This window comes from Ailuropoda melanoleuca, chromosome 16 (genome assembly GCF_002007445.2).
Source record: "Ailuropoda melanoleuca isolate Jingjing chromosome 16, ASM200744v2, whole genome shotgun sequence".
Taxonomy (NCBI): Eukaryota; Metazoa; Chordata; class Mammalia; order Carnivora; family Ursidae; genus Ailuropoda; species Ailuropoda melanoleuca.
The window spans coordinates 14479982-14503189 of record NC_048233.1 but is presented as its reverse complement, the minus strand read 5'-3'; the positions used below and the strand labels follow the sequence as shown (position 1 = coordinate 14503189).

The 23208-nt window shown below is 39.6% G+C and overlaps 1 protein-coding gene across 1 annotated transcript in view; it reads right to left on the bottom strand.

The window, feature by feature from the left end:
* Positions 1-23208, bottom strand: part of PTPRO (protein tyrosine phosphatase receptor type O) — a 228824-nt gene that overhangs the window by 29970 nt on the left and 175646 nt on the right. Inside the window, exons 10-14 of the mRNA XM_034645993.1 lie at positions 18345-18484; positions 14822-14954; positions 12813-12933; positions 8469-8537; positions 5847-5930 (exon numbers count right to left, since the gene is read on the bottom strand). Of these exons, the coding sequence (XP_034501884.1) occupies positions 5847-5930; positions 8469-8537; positions 12813-12933; positions 14822-14954; positions 18345-18484 (547 nt within the window). The remainder of the gene's footprint in view (positions 1-5846; positions 5931-8468; positions 8538-12812; positions 12934-14821; positions 14955-18344; positions 18485-23208) is intronic.

Below are 23208 nucleotides of genomic sequence, written 5' to 3'. Positions count from 1 at the left end.
ATTTCAGATTCACTTCTTAAAAAGTCTATTAGATTTCAGGAACATACTTGTACTTTACGCCTTGGATTTGCCAAATACTAAATTCTAGAAATATAATCTCTTGCTACTAGTGGTTATGTGGCTGAAGTATTTTATAAATATATAGAAATGTCTGTTGCCTGAAAACTCTGGGACCTATAAGCAAGAAGGAAAGAATTGGGGAATAAAGGGGAGAACTAAATGTCTGGGAAGGTCAATATGTTGGTTGTCAAAGACTCGAAGAACATTTTGAACATCTTCCCCCGGAATGTGAGTTTGGCTATCAGTGTTGGCATGTATCTTTAAAAAAAATAATAAATTATTTATTTATTTGAGAAAGAGAGAGCACTCATGAGCCGGAGGGGCAGAAAAAAAATCTCAAGCACACTCTGCGTTGAGCACAGAGCCCAACTTGGGGCTCGATCTCATGACCCTGAGATCATCACCTGAGTCAAAACCAAGAGTTGGATGCTTAACTAACTGACACGCATCTTATAGAGTTCTACTATGGCATTGTTCTTATTTATTTTTGAACTAGTTTTTAAAGCTATCTGCAGAACTGTACCTGCAGAACTTACTTGCTAGTTCTTAATTCATTACTATTTTGTAAGTTCAAACACATGTAATGCTAATGTATGCTTCAGTTAATTACATTTTTAGGGGGTATTTAGGGTAATCGTTTTCAACCAACAAGTAAGATAACTGACCTAAGTTAGTGAATACGATTATGGTCTCTGCTGAAACACTTCACTACCGTATTTTTATTGTTTTATGTAAATGATAAATATTGATATCATTTTGAGTGACAATTTTTACAAATAGTTTTCCAAGGTCTTTAAATATTGATGGAAGCATTCAAACTTTCAGGAAATAAACCATCTGTAGTAAATAACCGGTATGATCTGAGTGTTCTCATATGCCAGAATATTTATTTATATTAAAAATCATGGGGGCAGCTGGGTGGCTCAGTTTGTTAAGGCACCCGACTCTTGATTTTGGCTCAGGTCATGGTCTCAGGGTGGTAGGATCAAGCCCCGATTCAGGCTCCATTCTCAGCTCATTCTGCTTGAGATTCTCTCCTTCCCTCTTCCTCTGCCCCTCCCCCTGCTCACGCTCATTCTCTCTAAAAAAATAAGTAAAGTCTTTAAAAAAATAAAAATCAGAATCGTGAATGTCTGGGTACCTTCATTTCTAGAAAGGCTGTAGCCGAATGAAGCACTGCCTCCTCTGCTCTCGTAGCCTTTTGTTCATGGAATATTTCTCCCAGCGTCTGTCAGTCGCATCTGTGCTCCCCACTACACAGTCCTTCCCACCCCCACCCCCCAAGAGCCGACACAGTTAATAGGACACATGGTGGTGCTCAATAAAGGCTTAGGGAATTGGGTTGAAACAATATACCTTTGTCATGTTGTCCCCACAATTTTAGTTAATGATTCAATGGGGAGTTTGATACTAGACTCAGGAAGTGGAGCTGGGAGATGGACAGGAAGTTACGAGGGCAGAGAATGTAGGGAAATATCCACCAAGGCAAGTGGTGTTTCTGGTTTTCATTTCCTGGTTTCAGGCAGTTTTTACTTCTTCCCACTTCTGAGTGACGACCATCCACTCAAGAGCTCCTGTCCTGTTCTCTCTCATCCTCTGTCTTCCATATTTAGGATTTAGAGGGAATAGACATTCTGGTTTTTACTTTGCTTCTCCCTCACCCCCTCAAAACACCACTGTCTTGTTGGGCAGAGCTCTATCATCTAGGCATTTTGAATAATTTTTACTCAGCTCTCGTGGGGGTAATGCAGTTAATTTTAGGAATTCCACATTCGCTTTGTCTCGTGGGAGTTGATGACTTTGGTGTTTTATGACAGAGGAACGTTCGCTGAGATAACTAACAGTTTGGTGAAGTCATGAGGCTGCCAACGTATTTTGTGATTGGGAGTGGGGGAAAAAAACACACCCCCAAGCCAAACCTTTCCTATCCAAACAGACTTTAAGGGAAACTGGGAAGAAACAAATGTATGTGGGAGAGTGACACTGAATAAATTCAGTGCTGAAATATTAAGCTGCTACTATTCAACAGCTGTGTAGAAACCCGGATTCCTGGAAGACAGGCACTTTTTTTCTCTCAGTCTCATTCATTGATTGAATGAACTTTACACAGAATGTAAAATTCCACCACACGTTTTCAACGACTTATTGCCAAAAGTGTATGTTTAAGTGGATGTCTTCATGATTTGTGGACAACCTTTACGTTCTGCTTAGATTTTGCAGAATTCCCAACGGTTCCACAGGGTTCTCGTATCCTTAGGCTGTGGGACAATGATGGGACTGAATTATGAGACTGCGGCCACATGGATGGAATTTCCCTACGGTTTCAATTGCTGTGCTAATTCTAGGACTCAAATCAGGGGACAACTCACTTTTAAACATGGGAGTGGAGGTTTTGTCAGCCATTCTGACATCAGTGCATTATGGAAAGAGCTAATGGGTGTGCCTGTTACCGTGAACATTTGAGGTGAGGTTTAGGGTGTCATCTTGTCATCGCCAAAGAGTTTCTGAGTAATCGATAATACTCATCAGACAAACAGTATATATGCATGCATGATCATGAACATCTTTCAGTTTTCGCTTTTACTTATATCAGTTAGGTAAGGTTCAAAATCCTAATAACTTTGAGAAGGTAAGATGCATAACTCTTCATGGTTGTGGGATCTTGGAAAGCCGGCCAGACCGGAATTCATTGCAAAGAGGAGGCAATGGCAGAGACATGGGATTTACAAAAACTAAAAACAAACAAACAACCCCCCCCCCGAAACAACAGCCTCCAATACTCTAAATGTCCCCAATTTCATAAACGCTACTTACTCTGTCATGAGCTAACTGGAAATCATCCCCAAATCTTAAAAATGCGTTTAGAGTTATATCGTTCTTTGAATAAAATATGGAGGAAACTAAATGTTGCTTCACACTTGAAATGACGACCGTTGTGAATTTCAAGCAGGCAGATGAATACTTGAGCAGAGCATGAGGTGACTATGGTGTTAATAAAAAAAGAGGAGTAACAATGAATCCAGAGAGAGCTGGTCCCAATGAAATGGTTTTCTCTGAATAGGAAACCCGATCTGAGATGAGGGTAGCCAGAAATCCTGGCAGAATACCATCTCGAGACTAAGCCACCTGGGCACTGGTGCTCGGCTCTGGTTTTTCTATCGCCCTGGGAGAAGATTTGAGCAACACTGTGAGAGAGAAAGAGTCTCCTGGTTTCCACATGAACCACTCACCAGGAGGATTTTACAAAATTAGGGGGAACGTCTATTCCCACGAAGCTGGCAGTTTGGAGAAGCAGGCCATGGCTGAGGAAGGAGGTGGGGTGGGTGGCTCTGTTATTTCTAGTGGTTGTTAACAGACGAGGTGAAATATGAAGACAAACACTTCTGGAGGAAGATTAAAAATGGCTTCTAGCAAATGAAAGCAGGGGAAAACATCCACGAGTTACTAGATGAAAAGTAGCAAACAACAGGGACCTCGGGTGGCTTTGTGAGTGCTAAGCTAGGTGTATCTGAAAAAAAGGAAGGATCATGTATTTTACTTCTGTTATATCTGACCTAACACAAGCCTACGGCTGAAAACAGAGTTTATATTCAGTCTATTCTCATTGGTTGATATGTGTATGGTTTGCTGAAAGTGACAGAAAGCCTGGGGCTCTACGTTTTGCCTTCTCTTCTCAGCTGGAATTAACCATTTACAGCCTCAAGACCATTCTTCTAAAAATGACTGAAGGGTTTATAAAAAAAAAAAAACACACAAAAAAACCCAAAACAAAAAACAAACAAACACAGCTACTGAAGGGGATTATCCCCCCTAACTTGGGTCTCACGCTATTTGATCAGTACCATAAATGGCAGACCTTGGAGGGGTTGTTGGAAGTGGAAGATGTGTTCATCAGGGGACCTACTAAGAGAGACATGCAAAAAAAGCACAGGCCTGGGGGCGCCTGGGTGATGCAGTCTTTAAGCATCTGCCTTCGGCTCAGGGCGTGATCCCGGCGTTATGGGATCGAGCCCCACATCAGGCTCCTCCGCTAGGAGCCTGCTTCTTCCTCTCCCACTCCCCCTGCTTGTGTTCCCTCTCTCGCTGGCTGTCTCTCTCTGTCAAATAAATAAATAAAATCTTTAAAAAAAAAAAAAGCACAGGCCTGATATAAGCTTAGAAACCAAACTGTGGGAAAGTCAGAGAATTAAGTGGAAAAATTAATATGATAGTATATGCATCTTTTTGTTTGTGTTTGAATTGAAATCTGTGGAGGGTACTTTAAGGGTATTGGGTACAAGGATTCTGATGGTAGTAAGAATACTTTAGAATGATCAGTAGTTGTCTAGTGAAAAGTGATGCATATTTTGAAGGTCAAAATGGAATTTATATGCACTACTCATAACTGAATACTATCTGATATCAAATACTTAAAATATCATGCTGGCTATGGGTAAAGCCCTATACTCAAAACTGTTATTAAAACCAACTTGGAATAACAGTGAATGGGTCCTCATCATCCAGGACAGTCTTCTGACCTCATTACTTAGCACATCAGTGTCTACCATGTTTCAACAGTTTTCCTCTAGTGTCTCTTAAAAAAAAAAAAAAAACAGAAACAAAAACAAAAACAAAAACAATCGCCCCCTCCCCCAAATGATGCTGGTATTAATCTGTACTGTGAGGAAGTCCTTTTTGGTATTTCTTCCATTGCAACTTGAAGTCCTAACCTTGCCAGCTGTATTTATTCTGTCCTTGGAGGAGCTGAAGAACATTTGATCAACTGTCTTTTGAATAAATAACTTTACAGGTTGCTTTTCATCTTTCTCTCTCCCCCCACTCCCTCCACTCAAGGGCCATTTTTCCTAGCTCATGAACTACTTTTATTGCTTTTTTCTAAGTCCTTCTGAAGTTGTCCATATATCTGGATCTGTCTGTACGTAATTTAGTACCTAAACACCATGGAAGACTTCAGGACAATGATTTTTGGTTTTGGTCAGGAAACCACTACCTTTTTTCCTACAGCTCAGGAAAAGAAACAGTCCTCCTAGGTATGCTAGTCCCAGATTTTAAGATTATTGTTATTAGATTTTATATAAACTGAAAAGGATACTCTTTGAGATTTGATTATTAAAACGATTTAAAGGTTAAGAAAATGAGAATTTAAAGGAAGCTGCTTTTACAGAGGAAAGAATAGATTTTAGAGACACCTGGGGTTGGAACCTGGATTCTCTAGATAGTAGTATGATGTTAAGATAATCTCCTTAAGCCTCTATTTCCATATCTCTAGGATGGGGCTCTGCAGAGTTGCGGGACAATTAAATAAGATAATTATACAAAGAGGTTTGCACTTAGTTGTTCAATATTCTTTGAGTTAGCATTACTTTGAAAACACTAACACCTGTAAAGTGAAGTATTCTGGGCTTCTTTATGTGAATGCATTTCTCCCTTCTTGGAAATATGGAGCTCTCTAATGGATGGAGATGGTAAGGAAAATGGGAAGCATCATTTACAAAGATGAGAAGCCAATGCGTTGACTGAATGAAGAAACAAATGACTAGTAATAAATGGAAGAAAAGCTGCCAAGAACATCCCAAGAAGAAAATTTTAATTGGAAAAACATTACAGTTAGTTAGCATCTTTGTACCATGAACTATTTCATTCCATTTCAATACATGATTAATAATTTTAGATGCTGCCCAAACACATCAGATAATTAGAGAGAGTTTTTCCTTTTGATTTTACTTTTGGAGAGCTAACTTTACAGACTTTGTGTTAGGTAAACAGTAAAAAAAAAAATCACTTACCAAGGATTAATATAAAATGCCAAAAGATAATCAGTCCAAAGACATGAGGGTAGCAGGGTTAAGAAAGCAAATATACTCCTACGCCTGTGAGCATTAATAGATATAACAGATGTAGAGATGAAAAAGTGGCAAGAGTTAGTAACATAAACTGTGAACAGATATCAGTAAATTACCTACTGGGATCAATTAAAATGACAAGCATCTTAATTACAATTAAAGATTATTCCATTCTGCGAAATTGAAACGTGAAGGCTTACGTGCTATCGTATGGCCAACACCAGCTTTATGCACACACATCCATATTGTAATCAGATATATTCCTTTCAACTTATTTTGTGTCGATTAGTCTGCTATTAAGTGATTACATGTTACATTCAGTTAATTGAGGCTCTTAAATGCCTCATTTGTTACCTCCAGTCTTATTCTTGAATATTATTACCTTTGCCATGCTTGAACCTATTTTAAGGAACAATTATAACATCATTTGATCGCTTACAGAGGCTTGTGTAAGGAAATATCAACCAACAGTCAATTTCCGCTTATACTGATTCTGGTAAACACCCCAAGCTTCCGGGACACGTTCTCATAAAGCTGCACTCCTAGGTGTGACTTTCTATATTACTTTTCGTTTACGTTAATACACCATCACAGAAAAATAACCCTTAAAACAGAGCAATGGGAGGACGCTCAGGTATCATTGATTCAAGACAAGTAGCTCATGAAACTGCCTGGTCTGTAATCTGACTAATACTGAGCTGAGTGGGAGCAAAATCATATCGTTGTACTTTACTTCTAATTCAGTCTGTTGATTTAAAAAGCGCGGTATGAGTGCAATTTCCGGTATTCAAACCATGTGCAAAATAGAACATTCACTAATGTAGATTTTAAAACGTCCTATGGCTGTGTCTGTAGTTACATTGAGAACCAGGAGGGGAAATGCTGTCACCTTGTCACTTTAGTTACTACAGATTCCCACCGAGATATCTATTCTGTCAGCCAGAACATGCCGGTGCTGGAAAAACCATCTTTGCCAAGAGCAGGAGGAGAATTTTCTAGATTTTCTAGAAAGATCCTGAAGTGAATTCTCTTTTGCCTTAGCTCTCCCATAACTGGTGTCCCATATTCTATCAATTGTGACTGTGCAGTTAGTGAATACACAGCTGTCCTGAGTCCCAGGTATAACTGGATCAATTCCTAGATGGGCTGCTCCTCACTGTGTTGTGACTGGGCCTTTTTAAAGCGTGAGCCACACAAGAAACAACGATCAGTGAATTAGTCTCTTAATCTTGGCAAGATGTTAATATATTTGAACAAACCCAGAACTGTTCACTGACTTTTTACCATCAAGGGGTTATGGGTTTTCTTTCTTCACAGCTGGATTAGTAGTAGTTCAGTAGCAAAATTCCATTCAGGCTAAAATTTAAAAAAGTACAACATACTATCTTATTAAAAAGAATCCTATTTCAACTAGACTTTCCAGGGCTAGATGCCTGTTCAGGGAAGCAGAAGTTATATTCTGATTAAAGCCCTCGGTCCCTCATTGATTCCGTTAAGTTTCTAGTCTCACCTATCTATTTCTTGAAGATCACCATTTTGGGGGGTTAGGAAAACAAGAAAAAAAAAAAAAGACCATTTAGCAAGGATTAACATGAAATGTATACGTTTAAATAAATGTGTTTTGCATAGTGGCTTGCAAAAGAAACAAACCTGATCATGTAAGCAGGGCTGGCTTTATAGTAAATGGTTACTTCAGTAGCAATTTTGTTGGGTATCCATTGCAGCGCAGAGGATAGGATCGTTAATTCTCATGTATCAGTGTTAAAGGTATAATATCAAGCAATTTAATCTCCTGATAAAGCGTTCTTAATTCTCCAAATACCTCCTCCCTCTAAGTCCTTAATACTCGAGCATGGGGGANCAGTAGCAATTTTGTTGGGTATCCATTGCAGCGCAGAGGATAGGATCGTTAATTCTCATGTATCAGTGTTAAGGTATAATATCAAGCAATTTAATCTCCTGATAAAGCGTTCTTAATTCTCCAAATACCTCCTCCCTCTAGGTCCTTAATACTCGAGCATGGGGGAAAAAAAATAAGGCCAGGTTTTCCCAATGGGCTTTACTGCCTTTGCTATTTATTCACCTGTAAGTCTAAGAGCCGAGAGCCCTGAGCTGTACACGTCTACTGGATTTTGAACAGAAATGGGGGCTCATATTCTCAGGAATTGAAATGTCAGTTTGAAATCGAGATGCTGCCCTGTCTCCTGCTGCTTTGCTGGGGTCTGTCCTGTGTCTTCGTCACACTTACTCATTCAGTGTGACTCCTGCATGGAAGCCCTTTGTCAGCATGGTTTCAAGCTATATCCATGCCTGTGTTAGTCCTTTGTTTAAAATAGTGAATAGTCAGCAGACTAAGACATTTTCTCTACTTCAAGACCATAGTAAACCTATATAAACGAATACATTCAGTGAAGAAAAGCTAACCTTGGAAGGTCCACTCTCACCGAAATTGCAAAAGGACAATCAGACAAAACCATGTAACCCCCAAAGAGAGTAAAATAAAGTTTGGAGCACACACACAGCATAGATAAGGTATCTAGAGGCTTGTTCCAAAGTAATGCTCACCAGTTGTATGGAAGCTTTCCATCCCTCTCCAAAGATGCAAAGTTGACAAAAGTTCCTGCTCCGCATTCCCTGTTTGAAATGAACCACAAAATCAAGGTTACTGCTTGACGGAGNGCTTGATGGAGCACTCTTTTACCTCGACATAAAAGAAACCCTCTACTGGCTTATCATCACAGCGTCAAATTAAAAAAAAAAAGAAAAAAAAGCTAATATAAGTTCCATGTGTTCCTCTTTCGCATGCAATGCAAAATAGNGCACTCTTTTACCTCGACATAAAAGAAACCCTCTACTGGCTTATCATCACAGCGTCAAATTAAAAAAAAAAAAGAAAAAAAAGCTAATATAAGTTCCATGTGTTCCTCTTTCGCATGCAATGCAAAATAGAAAGATAAAAAACTTTTTCACAAGGTTGCGCAAGCCCTAATCAAGTTGTTTGAAGTCAGGAGGAGTGGTTTACAATCTTTTCCAAAGGACACTTGTGAACCTAACATAAATCTTTGAGCTATTTGGGGTATAATGTGTTTCACAAAGCCTCCTAGCCCGAGGGTTTTCTGTTTTTAGCACATACTCTTTGTGGGGTTTTTTTTTTTAAAGCATTTTGATTTCCTCTCTAAAATGATGGTGGATGAAGTTGGATTATTTTTTTCCTCCAAAATTTTCCCCTCATGTAGGGATGCCTGTGTGATTTATCACTTGAGATAAGAGTAAAGAGAGTGAGACATATTGAAACAGATTGGCTTATGCAGTGCCTCGTATCCAAACAGTTGCTTATTAATCTGTCCGTAGAAAATACTGTTAAAGTTTTTTTTTTTTTCCAGAAGAAGTGGAAGTCAAAGGTAAACATACTCTCATGCCTTCTCACCTTTGCCTAATGTCATGGATAAACAACACAGCTCACTGGGGCTCATGCACCTCATTCTTCCCCTAGATGAACCCGATGGACTTACTCAGAATTGAAGCAGAGATTTTGACATTATTGGCACATCTGTTAATCACTTTAGCGATCTCCCTGTTCTTATTACCGCGTGTAAGAACAGTTTTCTTCTTTGAAAGATGTACTACTATATTGTTATATCATGCTGAGCTAGAAATTGCATATCATCAATGAATTTTCCTTGGTTAATTTCCCATATATAGGATTTCTTTTACCCTGTAATTCAATGGGTCTTACCTGGTGCTCAAGGATAAAATTTAGAGCTCCGTGAACATAGTGGGGGGAAAAGCACATCTTGTTTTCACAACCTCTAACTGAAATTTAGCAATTCTTTTAATTACTAAAATAGGCAATAAGCCACAATAGTATCATCAGTGCTGGCGAGATTGCTAACCACAGAAACTGCAGATGTTTTTCTATAATGAACCTGTTGCAGATATCGAAATATTGTTCATATTCATCATTCTGATGAAATTATGAGAGTTGTTAGATACCCTAAATATTATCTAATATATTAAGAAACATGTAATGCAGTTGTTGTTAAATACTCTGATTACCATATTTTAATATAATTAATTTCCTTTTAATCCTACGTATTTTATTTTTTGCAATTAAAAAGAAAGCTTTATTCTTGGAAGAGATCCACAGGCTTAATCAGATTGCCAGAAAGGATCATGGCACAAAAACTGTGAAGAATCTCTGCTCTAATGGTCGGCTGGCTGAATGAGAACCACTTCTCCTAAACCTCTCGCTGTATGCACCACAGAGAACGCTCCTGGAATGGTACCCATTACCACACCTACTACCACCCCCTCCACTATGATTCTTATGAGCTGACATTTGTTGCATGCTTCCCCAATTACGGCATTATTGCCCCTAACCATCCACTTCCATATACACTCTTTCCCTTGCTTCCAGGCTACACACTCTCTTGGTTTTTCTTGCACTCCCCTGGATGCCTCTGGCCAGTCTCCTTTGCTCTTATCTTTTTTTGCCTCCGTAAAAATCTGAATACTAGATTGTTCTGGTGCTTAATCCAGGGCCCTCTTCTCTCATTTATGCTCTCTCCCTCCAGTAAAGGAGAATTTCATTCAGTCTATTGCTTTAATACCAACTTATATCTTCAGTCCAGACTTCACTCCTGAACACCACTTTTATGTTCAATTGCCTATCCCACGGCTGAACTTGCCGTCTTCTCAAACTTCTCATTTCCAAGACTGACGCCTCGGCGCCCCCCAACTCTGAAATCCTCACCTGGAATCCTATTTGAGTTGACAGCAACTCCATCCTGAAAGTTGCTAGCACCAAAACCCTTGGAGTCACCTTTGACCCTTATTCGTTTCCATTTCACCTTCGATCTGTTAGCAAATCCCCTTAGCAAATGCCTCTATTGTCAAAATATATCCAGACTCTGATCATTCCTCCCCACCTTTATTGCTGTGACCCTGGACTAAAGCATTACCATCTCTTGCCTGGAGTACTGTAATGGAGGTCCCCGTTAATATGCCTGCTTTGCCTCAATACAGGCTGTTTTCTAACGTAAGTCGACTCTTCTGTCCCAAGTCCTGCAATGGCTGGACTCGGAATAAAAGCAAGAGTCTTTATAATGGCTTACAAAGCAATATGTGATCTGACATCGTCTCCTGCTGCTCCTCCCTTCATCTCCTCTGCGTTAGCTGCACTAAACTTCCTGCTACTCTTTGAACTTGTTCCAGCCTCAGGGCCTTTCCACTGGCTCTTGCCTTTACTGGGCGTACTTTTCTGCCAGAAAACACATGGCTCACTCCCTCACATCCTTCACTTCTTTTCTCAAGTATCATCCTTTCAGTGAGACCTATCCATCTCCCAGAGCTCCTGTCCGTATACTCCGCACGCCTGTTAATTTCCCTTACTCTGCTCTATTGTTTTTCTCTTACTGTCTGCTCACATACCACGCAACCTTTTTACTTCTATCGGTGTTATTTACTATCTATCTCCTCTGCTAGAATACGAGCTCCATGAAGGCAGAAATTCTTGTCTGTTTTATATACTGTCATATCCCAAGCATCTGGAAGAGTCTGGCACACAGCAGGTGTCCATTAATATTTATCAAAATATCCATTAATATTTATTCATATTAATGAACGAAGTTTCAGTGAACTGCACAAGGTCACATAGATTGTAAATTAGGATTTGATCCCAAGGAGTGTAATTTCAGAGCTCTCTATACTAGTCACAATGCGGTACCACCTTCCTCCCTGTTCTTCTAAGACTTGTTTAAATGCCAACATTTATAAACCTTGATTTTTATACTCAGAACTAATCTCTTTTCTCTACATTCATGGAATCCCATTTTTATCTCCTTTCTGGGGCAGGTGAGTTTATACCTTTAAATATATTTCTTTGTGTACATATCTCCAGCTACGTTCTAATTTCCTAGTGGACAGCTTGAATGTCTGATTTTTATTTAATTGTGCCAGATAAGACACTGATTAGATCATTATTGGATGGATAAATTTATTTATGAATAGGTAACTGATAGAACTCTGAGAAAGAAGAAGGATGTTGATTGACAATTCAGCAGGCTAACATTGGGTAAATATAAATTTGAACCCAAATTTCCCAAACCCAGCAGTATCCAATGAGGCAACAATTTTTAAGAGAATTGATGGATTGTTCTGATAATATAGGGGACCACTGAAAGTACTTGAGAATGTGCTTTGATAAGAAATGCATCAGTGGTCAAAGGAATAGGGAGTCAACAAAATCATAAATCAAAAGTCTTTTCTAGCTGCAAGAAAAACGAAAACTGCCTGAACTCTGAGTAGTAGGAACAAAACTAACAGGGGACTTCAAATGGACCTAATCATAAGCTCTACAAATGTTTTCTGATAAAACAGCTTTGGCAGAACTGATGAAGAGAGGGACTTTTTTCTTTCTTGCAGTCTGTCCATATATTCACTCCTTTCATTAATCATACTGGGTAGCCAGAGATCTTCATTTTACTCCAAAGTATGTTTGAAAGTATCCAAATGTCATTAATGGATCCCTTTGTGTGGGTTTCTTAAAATGACAAGACTGATAGTAAGAGGTCTGGACTTGTGTAAACAGTCCTTTGCTCTGTCATTTCAACGGTAATGTTTTCTAAAATAACATTTAAAAGCCTACTTCAAAAACACACAAAACAGACACTGAAAACCAAAATCAAACTTACCACAATACAATTCAAATATTAAAATAAAACATTTTAAATGATAAATGAAAGTATTTTAATAGTATTAAAATAATTATAAATTAAGTTTATAAATTAAATTACGAATTAAAATACTTTAAAGCCCCACTACACGACTTAGGTCTGCAAAAGCAGACCTGTAGGATAAATTAAAATATTTTAAAGCCCTTGGGTAGAAGATCCACAAAAGTGAACTTACCTTGCCATCTGCAGGTGCTTTTTCCTCAGAATGATAAGGGTCACGAGCAGCAGCCCAATTAACAACGTGCTGAGGATGGCCAGCACCGAGATGACTACCACATTGGGGTTCATCTCTGTAACTAAAGAGAGAAGCCATGCATTTTCATTATAACTCCATTATACGAAACTGATAGGAGCACTCATCATTTTCCATTGATTTTTAACAGTGCTGAACATATCATGATCACAATAACAGCAACAATGATGTTTCTCCAATGACCTCCTCTTGGTCAAATATAACCTAGTAAAGCAGATTGATAAATGGTGTTCAGGTGCCTAGCAGAATTGTGTCCATCTCAAAGGCTTACATTCAGAATGTTCTTATACAGGAAAACTACACACTGCGAATAATGCCTGGACCATAGTTTAAATTCCTTTGAAAATCACAAAATCTAGAAGTCATCATCATGGATTATTACTGTTTAGGATTTTTAGAAGTTTAGAGAGTGGCAGGTTTTCATTTTATGCCTATGACTTTGAAGTCAGAAAGCACAACTGTATATTTCGCTCACAACTAATAATGTATATGAAAAAGGCATTAGCAAGCTGCCATCTGCTGCCACACTTGACACGTCGCTAGAAGCAGGCATTCTGATGATCTGTAACCATATGTTGAGAGGCTTTCCATCTGCACAATTCAAAAGATTAAACCTATTAATAAGTGGTGGGGCCCTGAAGAACAGGGGCTGTGCCCCTTCCTTGTACTTTCTATGGGAGCTGCTATGGAACATGCACATTGCAAGAGGGAATATATATCAAATGTTCTAATAAAACTCTTAACCAGAGACTGACCAGAGCCAGGGAGAATGGTACCATCCTCTGCCTTGATCCTAAAATCACAGAGCTGGCCGGTGCATTCAATCCCTAAGACTCTGTGTATTCGCCACTTCCCATTTGGGCCAGCATGACTCCCGTTCACGGGCAGAGTAATTGAACAGAAAGAACATTAGACTCATGATCAGAAGACCTTTTTCAAGTTCATTTGACTATTAACTGCCATTCAGAGAAGCTATTTTATCTATCTCCTTGGACTACATTTCCCTCACTTGTAAATAAGTTGAATAATACACCTGTTTCACCGGGTTGCTATAGCAATGACAAGGAAGAGTGGACAGGAAAGGCTACTTGGAATGCTGTATAAAGACATAGAAGTGAGAGACTGTTAATATACTTGACGGGTCCGTTTTTGGTCCTCTTTTCTGGAAAAATAAAAATTTAAAACAGAAAACAAAAGGCCATTCTAGCCATTGCTGAATAGAGTGGCTCCATATAAGATGAATGCAACAGAAATGACAATGCACCCAGGAAAGGGATCGTGTGATGCTGAGAGCAGGTGCATTACAGGTGGCGTCGTGGAGGGTCTCAGAACGCAGAGTCGGCCTCCAAGAAACAGGGCAGTAACACATATAACTCAGAAGAAAAAAAAGGAAACACCGTTATTCTAGAGCTTTCATTAATTTCTGAATTCCCCCCTCCCCCCTTATGGTTTGGCTTGGTTGGGAACTTGCCTGCTTTGACCTGGGAATTTAATATTGTCATTGCTTGACCAGGGACGGCTAAGGCCAAGGAGACAGCAGCCGAGGCCGAGTGGATCAGGGTACTGTGGCCACCACTGGGGAGGAGGATGGGGCTGGCAGAGTGGACGGGGAGAGCTATCACTCACACGGCGTGTGTTAGGGCTCTAGGAACTTCATTTCTATGCCTCGAGACAGCTCCACGGGGGACGTATATTATGATTCCAGTTTTACAGATGAGAAAACAGAGGTTCAGAGATGGTAAATATCTTTCCCTCAATCACATAGCTAGTAAGAGCAGTGAAGGCCACCCTGCCCCCAGAGCCTGGAATGTTTCAGCTGGAACATGGTTCAATTAAAGGGTAGAGTACATATATTTGAAAAGAAAACGGAAGGAAAATCGAGAAAGATAAAACTTCCAAAGACAGCAGATTCCACAAATGCACAGCATTACCCATTGTTGAGACGGCTATGAATGTGGGGACGCTGGGGCTGTCGTGGCTGAAACTGGTGACACTACAGTTGTAGGCCGTGGCAGGAAGGAGGCTGGAGATGGTCACAACATGAGAGGAAACAGAAATCGGTTCCTGGAGACGCAGAACATAAGATGGATGTCATATTATCTTGCTCTGTTTTGTGTTTTTTTAGACTGTTTTTCCGAGTTGAGTGGATAATACATAAGCAGAGTAAAACATTTAAAAGATGCGAGAGGATAGCAGTGAAAAACCAGTTTCCTCCTTTCCTTGCTTTCTACCTCCCCAGTTCCTTCCACGGAAGGAGCCATTGTTGTCAGGGATTTCTTTTTTCCTTCCCATCTATATTTAATGAACGTGAAAACAGAAGATACAGCTAAGCGCAACCTAAGTGATAACGTGGTTTACACATCACGCTGCTTATTTGTTACCTTGGTTATCAGTATGTTTTGGTGGTCTTCTCGTATCAGCACAGATAAAGCTGATGTATTCTTCCTAAGGGCTGTGTAGAAATTCACTGAGAGGACCTACTTTATTTAACCAGTCCCCTACTGAGGAATGTTTCAGTTGTCGCTGATTGTTTGCAATTACAGACAATGCTACAGCGAACAGAATTCTAAATTATGGGAACAAACATCTATGGACACACACTCACTTAATACATGTATGTGTGTATGCATGTATATTCATACATATTCATACACAAACCTCTGTGTGTGTGTGTGTGTGTGTGTGTGTGTATACGTGTGAATGTACGTACATATATGGATACTCATATTCCCAGCAGTTGAATGATGGGCCCAAAGGTTGTATATTTTTCAAAATTTTGAAAGCTATTGACAAATTGTCTTCTTTAAATTTTTCATCATCTTAAAAGACTTTATTTGTTTATTTGAGACAGAGAAAGAGAGCATGACCAGTGCAGGGAGAGGCAGGCTTTCTGCTGAGCAGGGACCATCCCTGCCCCCAAAGCGGGGCTCGATCCCAGGACCTCGGGATCATGACGTGAGCCAAAGGCAGACACTTATCGACTGAACCACCCAGATGTCCCAACAAATTGTCTTCTATAGACATTTTCCAAGTTATCCTGCTGCCCTCAACGTGTGACAACATCTCTTCTACGCTCCTTCCAATCCGATATATTTGTAAACTCTTTGAGTTTTCCCAATCTTATTAGCGGAAATTGCACCTCGTTGTAGATTCATTTTGCGTTTCTTTTACCGTGAGTGAACTTGATCATCTTTTCATACGTTTAGGTGTCTTTTGTGTTTATTTTCTATGAAATATTTGTTTTGGGCTATTGGTCTTCATTTTTTTAAATTTGTAGTTGCTCTTTGTATGTTCAGGACACCATCCTCTTTGCATTCTCAGCTTTTAAATAGCAACCAACGGCACAGCAACTTTGTGTTCTCAAAAACATTTAATATCAACCTATTCTTTTTTTTTTTAAATTTGTCACATTAGAATTTTTACTGATGTATACAGCACTTGTTTTGTGTACATATAGGCGCTTAATAAATGGGGAGGTGCAATTTCACTCAACTTGTTTAGTTAGTATGGTAGAATGACAAAAAAGCTATGACTATCATAGCAACTCTCTATTTTAATAGGCTAGAAGATACTTTCAGGTGACAACATTTACAGTTTTGCTAATTCTTTTCTTTTTCCTTATGTACAACTGCACTAATTATCAAAATATAATCTATTATCTATTTAAATGAAAAATTTTAAGCTTGTATCGTATGTCCTTTTCAATTTCATTTTCCAGTAGTTTTTATTATGCTTTATGGAAGTGTCCATCAATGAATTACTAGAAAAAGAAAGTCCTCACAACAGACAGTTTAAGAAGCACAACTCTAGAGCACAGGTTAGCAAGTTATAGCCTGCAGTCTATTTTTCTAAAGTTTGACTGTAACACAATCACATCTGCTTGTTTACCAATTGTCTATGGCTACTTTCACTTAGTAAGGCTGAGTAATTTTGAAAGAGACCATATGACCCTCAAAGCCTAAAATACTTTTTTTAAATTATAATAATATTTTTAAATTATATTATGTTAGTCACCATACAGTACATCCCTGGTTTTCATGTAAAGTTCGATGATTCATTAGTTGGTTATAACACCCAGTGCACCATGCAATACGTGCCCTCCTTACTACCCATCACCCTATGCTTGAATAGAACAAATTGTTAATTTGGTGAGCCAATGATTAGACCAGCAACAAGTACCACAGCACAATATAAAAATATGAGCCAGCATAACATTCTTTTTCAAAACAGGGATCCAAAACACTCCTGCCTAAAGAGATGAGAGCCCTCAGCACTTATTTCCAATTCCACCTTTTGTACTGTCCTATAAAAGAATGATTCTAAGGAAAGACTTTTGCTAGCAAGACTCCGTTGTAGGCAGTAGCTGCCTAACCATTGTTTTCTTAAGGGGAGGCATTACTCTAGGCGCAGAGAAGAAAATCCACTACTGGCAAAGCAGTTATTTCCAAAAAGGATTCTTAGAACAGAAAAAAAAAAAAAAAAAAAAAAAAAGATGAGCTGTTCAGATCAAAAAGAGATAAGTTTGTACAAGAGAATATCAAAAGAGGAAAGAAATCAAAGCAAATTATCTTAACACTCGTATGAAAAGATTCCTATTCTCAGAAATCCTTTCTTCTTTTCAATCTCATGAACTGCATTATTTAAAAAGCATCAATTATTCATGTTCATAGAATTAGCCTGTACACTGCATTTTGTGACATCCCTCACAAACTGGACCTTTCCCTTCCATGTCTGGCTGTAAAATATTTCTTTTCCTGTGGCTTTGTTACCCTTGGAGCTACTGCTTCATCTCTCTCCTTCCCTTCGGTTTGACCTGGTGAATAACTCAGCAGTCATTCTATCTGCTATTTGCGGTTCTAAAGCTTTAACAATCACCTCTCTCAGCCTTCATTTTCCCAAGCAAAATTGTCCTCCTTACTAACTAGAAATGTTCCCTTCTTTAAATTCTTTTAGTAGCATGGATCTCTCTATGGCACTTGGGTTTTACCTTAATTATTTCTAGAGTGATGCAATATCCGTAACTACATGAAAAAAATTTTAAAGGCAAGTATTGATTCTACCATTCGTAGCACACATAGTGCCTTTCACATAACTGGCAATCAGTTCATATTTGTTAAATTATATTTTATATGGCAGTGTCTATCCCTTTGATCGATTTAATGGCAATAGGAAAAATGAACCCCTTTCAGTCCTCAGTATGATCCAGGGCAACTAAGGATTAGGAACGAAAGATACATGCAAAGATGAAAATCAACTTTGCAATTTGGCAAATTGGTTCTTATAGTTAAGACTTGCTCTAAGCCTATTGTTAATTTCTATCATTGAAATACAAAAGTGCAAATGAACTTTTGTTTTCATTTTCTATAGTTTAAACAAATAAAAGACTGTCATTTACTCAGCTAATTAGCCTTAATCAAAATGAACTCAGGCAAGGAAAATCAAAAAGTACAGTACCTGGAGTTTTGTTTCTTGACTCGAGCCAACTTGTTGACAGAAGACTTCAAAAAAGTCAGCAACTCCCTCTTCCACCCACAGCAAAGTCACTGAAGTCTGGGTTTTATTCACAGCAAACAGTGATTTTGGAGGAGCTGGTTCTGAGCAAAGGCAGAGTTTTAAAAAATTTCATTTAATTGAATACATTCTTTTTTCTTTCACCGATTGGCAGGATGAAACAGGCAAAAAAAAAAAAAATCCCAAATACAGGTAGTTACGAGCAACATTGAAATGTTACATTATTGCTTTTGAAATATGTCCCAACACAGTCGTCATCTAACTTGGAAGGCAGATTATTTGGCCTTTTTCTCCCCCTTCCATTTTATACTTCCCTCTTCGGAACACTTCTGTTTTCTACTTCAGCTTTATGATATCCATCATCTATTAATAGTTTTTGTGTCATCCGCACCGGGGCTAGCCCTGCCCTGATAATACAGAACCGTCTGCAGGAGACACAAAAATGTACACTTAGAGAGTTGAGAAAAATGAAAGTGGTTTGTTCCCACCTAACAGAGACATTCAGTCTGGTCCTTAGCGAAATTTTTTTTTTTTCTTTTCCGGAGACTATTTGGAATAAGTTAGTCCGAGGAATGTCTTCTTGAAAATTTAGTCGAAATTCAGAGGGGTAAAGCTAAATAGATATGATTTTTTTTTTAAAGAAAAGGATTAATGGAAGGGGACTGGATGGTTAATAAAATGTTAGAGGACTGAGTTCTTTATCTTCTTCTTTTAGACATTTAATCGTGATCAATAAATTAATCCATTAGTCAAGTAAACTGTGCCCCTTCGTACTCATTTCCAGTAAGTGAGTCACGGGATTTGTTGGCTTGAGACCAAACCCCTGCCTGTTCCCCAGTTTTAGGAAGTGGTCTTGTGTCTTGCTCCCCCATTCCTGAATCTCTCCTACTCTCCTCCCTGTGCCCTGTCATTTGGGTGTTGTCTTTCCCTTGAATTCCTCCAGTACACAAAACGCGATGCCTGAACCCCACTGCTTCAGCCAGAGTCCCTGCTCGCCTCTGTCAGACGTCCTTGACATTGCTTATTTGGACATATCATGGCTAGCTGTCTGGTTCACGGAACATCATACTCTGCCCACGTGCGTGTCCCCATCCGGGAACTATGCACGCAGGGTGCTTGTTACTTGGATTTCTTTTTATTATTTGTCCCATGATCCCAAGTCTGTTCTCTAGCTCCTGGATTTTAGCAGTGCTCAAAGAAGCCCCCGGAGGCCATTTCACTCCTTTGACATATCCATGCTCTTTGCGCGGTAAGGTTTGGAACTTCTTTCCAGAATATCATCTTCATGGCCCTATTCAGAACCAGGCAGTATGTCAGAACCATCCTTCACGTGATGTATTGCAGGCAACTTAACTTTGTGCCCAACTAAAAAAGAAGCAGGTTTCTTTCCAGAGGCAACCCCACAAGGTTGGGTAGAAGAGTTGAAGGAGGAAAGGGGAGGGTGTTCGTCGTGCGCAGGCGCGATTCACAATAGACGTCAGGACCCCTTTTTCATTTGCGATGAGTCCTCCACTCTTGCAAACGTTGTGCTGTTGTACCGTCTCACTTCCCCTCTGATGAGAACTGTTGATGAAACACGGGGTCAGCTTCCACTTCCCACATCCTTTATGACTGTCACTGCGAATAGGTATGAGTCAGAGGGTAGGTCCTCCAGCGATTCTGACTCGTGCAGACCTTGAATCTTGGGAGGCAAGTGTGAGGTTGTCTGGAGCAGAGATGGATGATTTTTAGGCTGAACCTTGGTTATTTCTCCTTTCAAAACACACATGAGAAAACTGCCCCTCACAGAGAGTCTCCTGAACTGACTAGATTCCCTAGGACATCTAAGTATTTTTTTTCCCTGTTGGGTAGATAAACTCAGGTTAGCTATCCAATATGAGCATTGCCCGAGTCCTGATCTCCAAATCCAACTTTCTACACGTCTTTCCAATCACCTACCATCCGCGTTTCCTCATGAGCACCCCCTATTCGTTCCCTTGTCTGGGCCGACAGTCTTGAGGCTCTCCTCTGGCTTCTCAAGTCCCGGAGAGCATATCTTTAAAGAATTCTTGTCATCTCTTCCTCGTGTCTATTCTTTTTATTATATTGTATGTTCAGGCTTTTGTCATCACACTTTATCAATCATTACAAAAGCCTCTTCATTCTTTTTTCCTGCTTTTAATCAGTTCTTTCTCCACTTGTCAATGAGGGCTTAAATCATCTTGCAACACCACTTCGCTTATGTTAAGTCCTATCTGTGTAATAATCTATTGTGATTTATGTCTATTGCACCAAATCCAAATAACGCCAAGTTTTAAAGATCCTACTTACATTGGCCACATGTTACTCATCCAGCTTCACCACCGTCCCTTCTGCACAGAAATGCTTCCCCTGGTAGAGCCAATTTACTCACTGACTATCATACGAGCAGTACTCTTTCTCAACTCTGTGTACTTTTTCTTCTACTTGGATCATCCTCACATCAGGAAAAAGTCTTCTCTCTGAAGCTTTATAGGCTGACTCTGTCTGTTGATGATCTATCCCTTCCCTGACCTTCTGTTACCCTATTTGATCTATGTGAGTAAAGTCCTGATTCTACTAGGTCCTACTAGATGCTTTAAGAACAGGGACCATGTGCTGGAAATTATTTTGTTTTCACCTTGAACTAGCCACCTGCAATTGTTCAATAAATCTTCTCTATTGGCTGATTTAAACCAAAAGTCAAGATTTATTAATCAGAGATATTAGGGTTGAAGCATCAGGCAAGACCAGACACATTAGGGCTACATTTTTGATGTTCTCTGTCTTTTTAGTGATCATATTGGTAAAATTATCAGCTTTCAGTGGCAGAGTCAAAGACTGTCATGAATTACAAGTGTTCTCAGTGCGCCAAAGAATATGACTTGGATATTGGAATAGTGGTTTCTTTTGGGTCTGGCTAAAAAGGTGGATCTAGGTGATAAGTAGAATCCTCGGGAAAATCTCCAAAGGGTCTGGGACCTTTGAGCAGCCACGTAACAAAATTTTCTTTTCAGGTGGTATATAAGAGCAATAGATTATTCCAAGGTCACCATGCCCATTATCACTGTATCCTTTTCTGAAAGACTTATGCACATTAGCTCCGTAGGTCAGTGAGTAACATACACAAATCACTTGGGGACTGTTTAGGATCTCCGTGAGAGATATATTTCCTTAGATGTACTGGAAAGAAATTTCACCAGCTATTCCAAAGGAAACAAAAAAAGTCATTGCAATATTTCATAAAGGAGGCGCAATTGGATTGGAAAGGGTTTCTAATTAAATTTCCTACGCAAGACAACATCTGTCCCCGGAAATGTATTAAAACGTTAGAACGGTACTGTCCGACACAGTAGCTATTAGCCACACGTAGCTCCTGAGTGCTTGAAATGTGGCTAGTCTATATTGAGAGGCGCTGCAAGAGGAAAATACGGATTGAATTTCAAAGCTCTAGAATAAAATAAGAATAAAGATATTTCACTTATAATTCTTTATATCAGTTTCATGTTAGGATGATACTACTTTGATATATTTGGTTAAATAAGGTATATTAAACTCAATTTCACCTGTCTCTCTTTAGTATTTGGTAATGTGGCTACCAGAAAATTCAAAATTACATCTGTGGCTCTTGTTGTATTTCGATTGTACAGTACCGGGTTAGAGCATTCCTTCCTGTTTGGTAAAGCAGAAGTGTGGAAGTTCTTGGCAGAAGCTGGTTGGAGGTTTCCTCCTTCTGTTATCTCGCTCCTCTCAGAAGAAGGCAAAGTCAGCTAAACTCCATAGCCTAACATGACTTAGATGATTCCTCTTTCCCACCCTTGGGCACAAGACACGAAGGGAGTTGTGGCTATATATGTGTGTGTATATATATATGTATATATATATGTATATATATATATATATATATATATATATATATATATACATATATATATAAAGATTTTATTTATTGGTCAGAGAGGAGAGAGAGAGCACAAGCAGGGGGAGCAGCAGAGGGAGAGGGAGAAGCAGACTCTTCACTGAGCAGGGAGCCCAGTGCGGGGCTCAATCCCAGGACCCTGGGATCATGACCTGAGCTGAAGGCAGACGCTTAACTGAGCCACCCAGGTGCCCCAATAGTGTCTAAATATTGTTCAGGCAATTTCATGTGATTGGGAATACACAATCCCTGTGGCATGCAACAGCCTTTTTATTGGTCTCTGTTATGGGCTGAATTGTGCTCACCCAAAATCCTAGGTTAAAGTCCTAAGTCCCAGTACCTCAAAAATGTGAACATGGTTGGAGATAGGGCCTTTCAGGAGGTAAGTTAATATGAGGTCCTTAGGGCGGACCTCAATCCAATCTGACCAGTGTTCTTATAAGAACAGGAAATTTCGGCTAACAAGGAGAAACCAAAGACGAATGAGAACAGAGAGAAACCATGGGAGGACACGGCTGGAAGGTGAGGTCACCTGTAAGCCTTCTCCTGGGAAGAGAAACCAAACCAACCCTGCTGATACCCGCATCTTGGACTTCTAGCCTCCATAACTTTGAGAAAATAAGTTTCTGTCGATTAAGCCGCCCATCTGTGATCCTTCGTATGGCAGCTCTAGCACAAGAATACAGTTCTCTGGGGCACCTGGGTGGCACAGCGGTTAAGCATCTGCCTTCGGCTCAGGGCGTGATCCCAGCGTTCTGGGATCGAGCCCCACATCAGGCTCCTCCGCTGGGGGCCTGCTTCTTCCTCTCCCACTCCCCCTGCTTGTGTTCCCTCTCTCGCTGGCCGTCTCTCTGTCAAATAAATAAATAAAAATCTTAAAAAAAAAAAAAG